This window comes from Mandrillus leucophaeus, unplaced genomic scaffold, assembly GCF_000951045.1.
Source record: "Mandrillus leucophaeus isolate KB7577 unplaced genomic scaffold, Mleu.le_1.0 Scaffold35, whole genome shotgun sequence".
NCBI lineage: Eukaryota > Metazoa > Chordata > Mammalia > Primates > Cercopithecidae > Mandrillus > Mandrillus leucophaeus.
The window spans coordinates 2,903,412-2,913,367 of record NW_012103698.1 but is presented as its reverse complement, the minus strand read 5'-3'; the positions used below and the strand labels follow the sequence as shown (position 1 = coordinate 2,913,367).

The following is a 9,956-nucleotide window of genomic DNA, read 5'->3' as shown; positions in this document are numbered from 1 at the left end:
CCGGGCGGCGCTGGGCCTGTAGCTGCTAGAGGCCGGGAGGGGAGGGGAGAATGACCATGAGTCTGAGTGACAGGCGGCGAGGAGAGGAGCCAATATATATAAGGAAGGCTCCCAGCGCGCAGGTTTCAGTAGCGGCGCTGCGCGCAGGCCGGGAACACGAGGCCAAGAGCCGCAGCCCCAGCCGCCTTGGTGCAGCGTACCCCGGCTCTAGCCCGCTTGCAACCCCAGGATTAGACGGAAGACACGTCCTCTGCGCTGTCGCCGCCCAGCCGCAGTCACCTGGATTACCTACCGCGGCAGCTGCAGCGGAGCTAGCGAGAAGGCCAAGGGGGAGCAGCGTACCGAGAGGAGCGCCTCTTTTCAGGGACCCCGCCGGCTGGCGGACGCGCGGGAAAGCGACGTCGCGAACAGAGCCAGATTCAGGGCCCACGGGTGGAGAGAGCGACGCCCCAGGGGATGGCGGCAGCGTCCTGGAGCGCCTCTGGCTGGGCGCTACTGCTGCTGGTGGCACTTTGGCAGCAGGTAACACGTCCCGCGCCCTCTCCGTCCCCTCTGCCGCGCTCTGGGCCTGAGCCCCGGGCACCAGCTGAGCTGACCAGTCCCCTCCCTCCTTCCCTCGGTCCCTGTGCAATAGCGCGCGGCCGGCTCCGGCGTCTTCCAGCTGCAGCTGCAGGAGTTCGTCAACGAGCGCGGCGTACTGGCCAGTGGGCGGCCTTGCGAGCCTGGCTGCCGGACTTTCTTCCGCGTCTGCCTTAAGCACTTCCAGGCGGTCGTCTCGCCCGGACCCTGCACCTTTGGGAGCGTCTCCACGCCGGTATTGGGCACCAACTCCTTCGCTGTCCGGGACGACAGTAGCGGCGGGGGACGCAACCCTCTCCAACTGCCCTTCAATTTCACCTGGCCGGTGAGCACAGCCTGGGCGCATTGGGAGGTCGCAGAAGCCGAGAGAGGAGGCGCCCTGGGACCAAAGCCCCCTCCCCAGATTTCCTTGCACACACCCCCCCCACCCCCAAAAAGCCCAGGATGCATTCTCTCTTGGCTCTTTCTTCCCGACTCTCTCTTGGGACCTGATCCCAGAGAAGGCTGTCACCAGTCTGCCTCTTCCCAGTTTATGTCCTCCCGTCCCCAGCTCTTGGGACACGACTTTCATTACCTACCACTCTGGTGCGGTACCCTACCACCGCCTCCTTCAATGGCTCTCGCTTACACACTCTCCCGTCCCTCAACCCTCTCTCTACCGGGGGTTGTCCTCTCGCCTTCCCTGCTCAAGCGCTACACTGTGCGCAGCCCGGTTATGTTGACCCGGGCGCAGTAACTGAATCCTGCAATTAGATTAATTAGACAGGCTGCCGCAAGGCACCCCCACCTCTCCCGGCTTGCTCATCTCGCCATCTCTCCGTCCCCCCACCCCCTTCCCAGGGTACCTTCTCACTCATCATCGAAGCTTGGCACGCACCAGGAGACGACCTGCGGCCAGGTGAGTAGCTCGCTCCGCCACCACACGGGGGCGACACGGCGCAGCGCCGAAAGAGTTAATCTGTTCTAGGCCGGGGAAGTGCGGGCTTGGGGGTGGGAGGCAGGACGCTTAGCTGGGCCTGGAGCTGCGCCCCGCGCTGGACGCTCGGATTCCGCTCGCTGCCTGGACTCAGAGCACAATTGCGTTTCCTGCGGGTTATTTTTGGCGTGGGAACGCGGGGAGTACGGCGGTGAGAAAGGCTGAAGCTGCCAGCGCCGCTGACGGGCCCCTTCCTGTATTTTACACCTTTCGCGAATTCCGCTCCTTTGGAAAGGGAATAATGGCTTTGGGATGTTGTTCTGACACAGAGGAAAAGGATATTTCAGCAGCACAACAATTCTCACTTTGAAAAGGAAAAAAGAAAACCATTACCCACCTCTGGAGGCAGAACCCCTGAATGGGCACCAAAGGACCCCCTGCTCCCAGGGTCCTCCCTAGCCTGGGGAGCTTTTCTCTCTTTTTTTCTTTTGTCCATTTTGACCTCTTTTCCTCTTTCCCCTCCCTATCTGCCTCCAAGACCCTGGGATATCTTAACATCCTTCTATTGTCCCCTTTTTGAATACTATCAGGCCCCCTGCACATGCACACACATAGGGCAGCTACAGAGCGGGGCTTTGGGTCTCTCTGGCCTGTTCTTGCTGGCAGGTGGGGGTCATCTGGATAACTGGGCTGATTTGTTGGCTGATCACCATCATCACAGCCAAGAAGGACATTGGCCAGCCATCACTGGCACCCCTGGGGACTGGCGACCCTTCCCTGACCCGACCCTCTGCCCCCTCAGAGGCCTTGCCACCAGATGCACTCATCAGCAAGATCGCCATCCAGGGCTCCCTAGCTGTGGGTCAGAACTGGTTATTGGATGAGCAAACCAGCACCCTCACAAGGCTGCGCTACTCTTACCGGGTCATCTGCAGTGACAACTACTATGGAGACAACTGCTCCCGCCTGTGCAAGAAGCGCAATGACCACTTCGGCCACTATGTGTGCCAGCCAGATGGCAACTTGTCCTGCCTGCCGGGTTGGACTGGGGAGTACTGCCAACAGCGTAAGCAGCCAAGCTCCCACCTGTGTGGAAGGGGAGGGTCCCCTGAGCAAACACAGTGAAGCTTCTTGGTCACGGCTTGTCTCCCTTGAAGAGCGGGTCTGGGCCTCCTACTAGCTGGGCCTCAGGGACACCTAGGGATGCTGAGGGTGGGCTTAGCCTCAGACCTCCTCTCTCTTCCCAGTGCTCCTCCCATCATGCCAAAGCCCACAAGAAGCCCATGATGACATTCCATTCAACTTGACTTCTCCTTCCCTGTGCCATCATTTCACTTTAAGATACCCAGGACTCCTCTGGGAGGCCAGGAGTAGGAAGTGGGCCCAGGAGAGTTAGGGGACCCCCAGGGCCAGCAGGGGAGAATGGAGCTTAAGAGTCCTTGGCATCCCAGCCTCACCCAGCTCTGTGTTCTTCCCTTAGCTATCTGTCTTTCGGGCTGTCATGAACAGAATGGCTACTGCAGCAAGCCAGCAGAGTGCCTGTGAGTAGGGGACAGGAAGTGGTGAGTGGGAGCCCTCCCTTGGCCAAGGCCTCTCACCTCACTCTGCCTCTCTCTTGTTCCCCAGCTGCCGCCCAGGCTGGCAGGGCCGGCTGTGTAACGAATGCATCCCCCACAATGGCTGTCGCCACGGCACCTGCAGCACTCCCTGGCAATGTACTTGTGATGAGGGCTGGGGAGGCCTGTTTTGTGACCAAGGTGAGTCAGGGTGAAGAGAGGATGCAGAGTGGGTGGGAGAGATGGAGCTGGGGGGTGGAAATCCGATTTGTTGCCTGGATCCTTCTTACTTGGTGACTGCAGACTTGGCTTTCCCATAATCTTCCAAGGATCTAGGGTCTTTTAAGGATCTTTACAACTTGCCTAGAATGAGGCAGTGGGTCCTTCCCCAGGTGCGGAGGCAGGGGGTGGTGGAGCCAGGGTGACTGAAGAACCCAGGAGGATGACAAAGTCGGCAGCCTGGAGGTTGCACTCAGAAATCCTAGCAAGGCCAAAGAGAGAGGATGCCAGTTTCAGTTCCTCTTTCTACCCCGTAGTTACCTATTAACCCCCTGAGTGTTTGCTTACCTTCCAGGGCTGTTTGAGCAGCTCTCCCCTAAACAGCTGTCTGGTGGGGTGTGCCCACTGGCCACCTGAGGCTGTGGGTGAGCTGGGCCTCTGGGCGGAGTGGCATCTAACCGACTTTTTGGTGTGGGCACAAACGGCCTCCCCTGCTCTTAGCTAGTTACCACCTGCCTGAACCCATGCAGTCTCTGAACCCATGCGGTCTCTACCTGGTGTTTAGGGGTAGTCACTCTCTGGCTCTACAGGGGCCTTTCAGTCTCAACCTTAGGGGAGGAGGAAGCCTTTTTTCTTGCATCCCGCTAGCCAGCTGCAGCCTGTGCCTCCCATTTTCAGGATCAAATGGGTGCACCTGCTGCCCAGAGACACCAGCGCAGCCCTGGGTAGGGTGGGCGGAGGGCTTGCCAGGATGGAAATAAATTGCCTAGGCCCTGACTTACTGTCAACAAGGGTCTTGAGATTCAGTCCCTGTGTTCTGTGTGTGTGTGTGTGTCTGTCCCTCTACTACCATCCCCACCCCAACACTCACGCATCTGGTTCCTGTTCATTCCCTTCCCTCTCCACCGTATTTGCTCCCAGGTGACACAGTCATATACTCATTGTATGCAAACACAGCACTTGCAGGCCCTATATTTACTCTGTCTGGTTCTCCCTCCCTGTCCTTCCCAAATAAAAAAACAAATACTTATATTTCAAAATGCCCTTGTAACACCTCTTCATTTAAAAAGTGCCCGATCACTGCCTATGGTGGCTCACATCACTCCTCTACCATTTCTACCTGTTGAAATTTTATCCCTACTTCCAGGCTTATCTCAGCTGCCCCTCCTCCATGACGCCTTTTCTGACTTCCTCCCCAACATGTGGCCTTGCCCTCCGCTCTTCTTCCTTATCTTCCTCCTACTTGGGTTGGCAGTTTGTGAGTTTCCCTGGCAGGACGGACGTCTTCCAGTTCCAGTTGTGTTGTTTCACTTTTGGTTGACTGCACTGGTCATATGTGATTCAAGGTGCTTTAAGAAACATGATTTTAGGCCGGACGCAATGGCCTGTAATCCTAGCACTTTGGGAGGTCGAGGCGGGTGGATCACTTGAAGTCAGGAGTTCGAGACCAGCCTGGCCATTCTGATGAAACCCCATAAAAATACAAATATTAATCGGGCACAGTGGCGCATGCCTATAATCCCAGTTACTTGGGAGGTTGAGGCATGAGAATCGCTTGAACCTGGAAGGCAAAGGTTGTAGTGAGCCTATATCACATCACTACACTCCAGCCTGGGCGACAGAGCGAGACTCTGTTAAAAAAAAAAAAAAAAAAAAAAGAAAGAAAGAAAAAAGGCCGGGCGCGGTGGCTCACGCTTGTAATCCCAGCACTTTGGGAGGCCGAGGCAGGTGGATCACCTGAGGTCGGGAGTTCAAGACCAGCCTGACCAACATGGAGAAACCCCGTCTCTACTAAAAATACAAAATTAGCTGGGGTGGTGGCACATGCGTGTAATCCCAGCTACTCGGGAGGCTGAGGCAGGAGACTCGCTTGAACCCGGGAGGCGGAGGTTGCGGTGAGCCGAGATCGAGCCATTGCACTCCAGCCTGGGCAAAAAGAGCGAAACTCTGTCTCAAAAAAAAAAAAAGAAAGAAAAGATTTTATCGGTAGTGGAGGAAGGATGTTTGGGCCTGGGAGACTTTGAGTTGGGGCATCTTTGAGCCAAACATGGGGGCAAACATGGACTGCAAGGAGCCTAGAGGTGAGTGCCTTCCCTGGCCCTGCTCACCTGCTTGGTTCCTGTTTCTGCAGATCTCAACTACTGCACCCACCACTCCCCGTGCAAGAATGGGGCAACGTGCTCCAACAGTGGACAGCGAAGCTACACCTGCACCTGTCGCCCAGGCTACACTGGTGTGGACTGTGAGCTGGAGCTCAGCGAGTGTGACAGCAACCCCTGTCGCAATGGAGGCAGCTGTAAGGTGAGGCCCAGACCAGCTCAGGAAGACAGAGGTGTCAGGTGGTGTCTGGGCATCCTTAACCTAGGCAGCTAGTGGATGTACAGCCATGGACAGGCATTGTGGGCAGGTGGGGCCCAGCCTTCAGTCATGCATCCCTGCCCCCCAGGGTCTGACTTTGGCTCCTTTATGGTCTCTCCAGGACCAGGAGGATGGCTACCACTGCCTGTGTCCCCCAGGCTACTATGGCCTGCATTGTGAACATAGCACCTTGAGCTGTGCTGACTCCCCCTGCTTCAATGGGGGCTCCTGCCGGGAGCGCAACCAGGGGGCCAGCTATGCTTGTGAATGCCCCCCCAACTTCACCGGCTCCAACTGCGAGAAGAAAGTGGACAGATGCACCAGCAACCCGTGTGCCAACGGTATGTCCTGCTGCCCTTCTAACCTGGTGGACTGGTACTGGGGCTGAGAGAGACTTCTGGTGAGGGAGGGTCAGGAGAGGAGCGAGGCACTGTCTGCCACTCTGGCCCCCCATCTGCTCCGGAGGGCGAAGAGCTTGCTTGATCAGCTGGGAGGGGCTGTGGAAGCGGAGCTGGTTAGTAGCACGCAGGTCTTAGGAGCAGGGGTGGTGTGCACCCTGCACAGCTTCCATTCCTATTCCCATGTCAGAACGCTGTCCTGGCTGGGGTGGCCTCTGACCCTCCCCAGGAAGTCCTGAGCTGGAGAGAGGGATGTTGGAGGCTTCGTGTTTCTCCTCAAAGGAGGCAGTGATTCAGTCAGAGCCCTGCTCCTGGAGGCCTCATCTTTCCCCGTGCCCAGGTAGAGCATGAGGTAGCATGAGGCATCTTGAATGTTCGCACCTTCCGAGGCACAAAGCCTGTTGGTAATCCTTGTCTATCTGGCTCCCAGGTGACCCTCTGTGAGGCAGGCAGGCAGGCAGGCAGCGCTTAGGAGCTGGAGAGGGGTGGGAAAGGCTGAGAGGGAGTCTGCTCTCTCACTGAAGCCTCTGGCACTGCCGTTTCTTCATCACTGAATGGAAACTATAACACCTGTCCTCTGTCCTTCATGTGGTTGTGAAGATGAAGTAAAACAATCACGATTGTACTTATCTGAGCATTAACTGTATACCAAGCATGGGCTCTTGACTTCATGCACCTTCCTAGCTATCCTATGAAGGGGCTAGCATTCTACTCCAGTCTAACAAATGGGGAAACTGAGGCTTAGGGACACGGTTAAGCAGCAAGCACCAGATCTCAGGCCAGAGAGACAGCTGAGGTCCAAACCCAAGCCTATCTGTCTGAGTCTACATTAAAGCTCTGTAAGATGCTAGTCATTTTAATACATGAGCCCACTGAGGCCTAGAGAATCGGGGTCATGCTAAACTCCAGGTCTCCTGACTCTGTGCAGTTCTCTTTGTAGTGGGCTCTGCACGTGGAGGTAGAAGGGCCCGAGCATGTTCCTGGAATGGGGCTCCCACCCCATGCCCCAGGGGGCTCCCAGGCTATCACTGACTTGTGTCTCTTGCATCCTCACAGGGGGACAGTGCTTAAACCGAGGTCCAAGCCGCATGTGCCGCTGCCGTTCTGGATTCACGGGGACCTACTGTGAACGCCACGTCAGTGACTGTGCCCGTAACCCTTGCGCCCATGGTGGCACTTGCCATGACCTGGAGAGTGGGCTTATGTGCACCTGCCCTGCCGGCTTCTCTGGCCGGCGCTGTGAGGTGCGGACATCCATCGATGCCTGTGCCTCAAGTCCCTGCTTCAACAGGGCCACCTGCTACACTGACCTCTCCACAGACACCTTCGTGTGCAACTGCCCTTATGGCTTTGTGGGCAGCCGCTGCGAGTTCCCCGTGGGCTTGCCGCCCAGCTTCCCCTGGGTGGCCGTCTCCCTGGGCGTGGGGCTGGCGGTGCTGCTGGTGCTGCTGGGCATGGTGGCAGTGGCTGTGCGGCAGCTGCGGCTTCGACGGCCAGACGACGGCAGCAGGGAGGCCATGAACAACTTGTCGGACTTCCAGAAGGACAACCTGATTCCTGCCGCCCAGCTTAAAAACACAAACCAGAAGAAGGAGCTGGAAGTGGACTGTGGTCTGGACAAGTCCAACTGTGGCAAACAGCAAAATCACACATTGGACTATAATCTGGCCCCAGGACCCCTGGGGCGGGGGACCATGCCAGGAAAGTTTCCCCACAGTGACAAGAGCTTAGGGGAGAAGGCGCCACTGCGGTTACACAGGTGAGTGGCGCCCGGAAGCCCAGGGCCTGGCCACCGGCCTGACATGGTTCTGCCTGGGCTCCTCCTAGGCCAGGCGGGAAGCAGTTAAGCAGCTGGGGTTTTGCTACTGACAGGAAGATCCTCCAGTAGGATTTCTGCCAGGGGTCCTTTGTCCTTCCCTCCCATTCATTCATTTGTTCATTCACACATGTCAAGTGTCCCTAGGGTGTCTCTTGTGACTTCCATCTTTCCATAGTGTGGCTTGCCTCTAGTGGCAACACTGGCTTTTTGCAGGGCTCAGACCCTTCGGGTGAGGTTGGGAGGCCTGTGGCTCTCTTAGGGGCCTGTTCCTAAGTGTCCCTCCCCCGCCCCCCCGCAGCAGCCCAGCATTGGGCACTTCCAGCCCCTGTGTCTTCCTTAAGAACCAGCCTGCAGGTGCCCTTTGGCTCTTCAGGGTCCTCCCTCCCCGTGAGCCTCTCCCCGTCCTGCCCTCACACACCTGTCTTATGTTCCCTCAGTGAAAAGCCAGAGTGTCGGATATCAGCGATATGCTCCCCCAGGGACTCCATGTACCAGTCTGTGTGTTTGATATCAGAGGAGAGGAACGAATGTGTCATTGCCACGGAGGTGAGTGCCGGGCTCGCCTTCCCTCCTGGCTTTTGTGGGTGGGAAAGTGGCCTGGTCCCTCTTGACCCATGGGCCCTTCCTGAAGGGTAGGTTCGAACCCTGCCTTGGCAGGCCAAGTTCAGTGGATCCCTGATCCATTTGGTCCCTGCTGGTCTCATTGCCTTGGGTCCCTACTGGCCTCATTGCCACAAAGGGCATGAAACAGAAACCATGGTGGCAAGCCTGGTCTGGTCCTTTCCTGCTGTATTGGTGCTGGGCTGGGCAGCCATATGGCACTGCTTGCCAGCCTCTGATGGATGAGGGAGCCCCTCATCCCTTGTGCCCCTCCTGCCCCTTCCCACTGGCTTCCTCTATTGACCTCATGAGCACAAGCTCCCAAGCCCGTGTGTGTGTTGGGCTGAAGACTGGGGAGAACTGCCCCACCTGCTCTTGGCCCCTGCCTGCCCCTTCGGCTTCTCCCAGGGAGGCCCAGGGAGGGCCTGGAGGGAGTGCGCATGCCCAGGGTAACCTGTTTCCCTGCCTTCTGCTTGCTCCCAGGTATAAGGCAGGAGCCTACCTGGATATCCCTGCTCAGCCCCGCGGCTGGACCTTCCTTCTGCATTGTTTACATTGCATCCTGGATGGGACGTTTTTCATATGCAACGTGCTGCTCTCAGGAGGAGGAGGGAATGGCAGGAACCGGACAGACTGTGAACTTGCCAAGAGATGCAATACCCTTCCACACCTTTGGGTGTCTGTCTGGCATCAGATTGGCAGCTGCACCAGCCAGGGGAACAGAGGAGAGGAGAGATGCCACTGGGACCTGCCCTGCCAGCAGTGGCCTTTGGGGGGCTCCTTCTGGGGCTCCGGCCTGTTTTCCAGAGAGAGTGGCAGTAGCCCCATGGGGCCTGGAGCTGCTGTGGCCTCCACTGGCATCCGTGTTTCCAAAAGTGCCTTTGGCCCAGGCTCCATGGCGACAGTTGGGCCCAAATCAGAAAGGAGAGAGGGGGCCAGTGAGGGCAGGGCCTCCTGTGGGCTGGAAAACCACTGGGTGCCTCTCTTGGCGGCGTTTGCCCTGCAGGTGAGGTGAGTGCTTGAGGGAGGGGAGTACTTTTTGCCCCATGCCTCCAACTACCACATGCGGGCCTGGCTCTCTGGTCTAGGTCCTTTGGGCAAGAATGTCGGTCTACTCGGCTTCTATCACCCTCTGGCCCTGGGCTCCTGTAAACGGACAGGCAGAGGGCCTGCCCCTCCCACCAGCCAAGGGTGCCAGGCCTAACTGGGGCACTCAGGGCAGTATGTTGGAAACTCCACTGAGGGGGAAATCAGGTGCTGCGACCGCCTGCGCCCTTTCCTCCCTCAAGCCCACCTCCATGACCTCGAGCCTGGGCTCTGGTCCACTACTGCCCCAGACCACCCTCAAAGCTGGTCTTCAGAAATCAATAATATGAGTTTTTATTTTGTTTGTTTTTTTTTGTAGTTTATTTTGGAGTCTAGTATTTCAATAATTTAAGAATCAGAAGCACTGACCTTTCTACATTTTATAACATTATTTTGTATATAATGTGTATTTATAATATGAAACA

At 57.2% G+C, this 9,956-nt stretch overlaps 1 protein-coding gene across 1 annotated transcript; it reads left to right on the top strand.

Annotated features, from left to right (window-relative positions):
* The first annotated feature begins 120 nt into the window (after positions 1-120).
* On the top strand, positions 121-9,956 carry DLL4 (delta-like 4 (Drosophila)). Its single transcript, XM_011989301.1, has 11 exons — positions 121-522; positions 635-904; positions 1,420-1,477; positions 2,298-2,561; positions 2,976-3,036; positions 3,122-3,252; positions 5,402-5,571; positions 5,750-5,969; positions 7,083-7,785; positions 8,283-8,391; positions 8,929-9,956. Exons 1-11 carry the CDS (start codon positions 457-459, stop codon positions 8,932-8,934), a joined length of 2,058 nt encoding a protein of 685 aa, XP_011844691.1. The 5' UTR covers positions 121-456; the 3' UTR covers positions 8,935-9,956.

Coding starts and splice junctions, on each gene's coding strand:
- DLL4 (XM_011989301.1), top strand. CDS start 457: ATGGCGGCAGCGTCCTGGAGCGCCTCTGGCTGGGCGCTACTGCTGCTG. Junction 523..634: donor TGGTGGCACTTTGGCAGCAG/GTAACACGTCCC, acceptor CCTGTGCAATAG/CGCGCGGCCGGCTCCGGCGT. Junction 7,786..8,282: donor GCGCCACTGCGGTTACACAG/GTGAGTGGCGCC, acceptor ATGTTCCCTCAG/TGAAAAGCCAGAGTGTCGGA.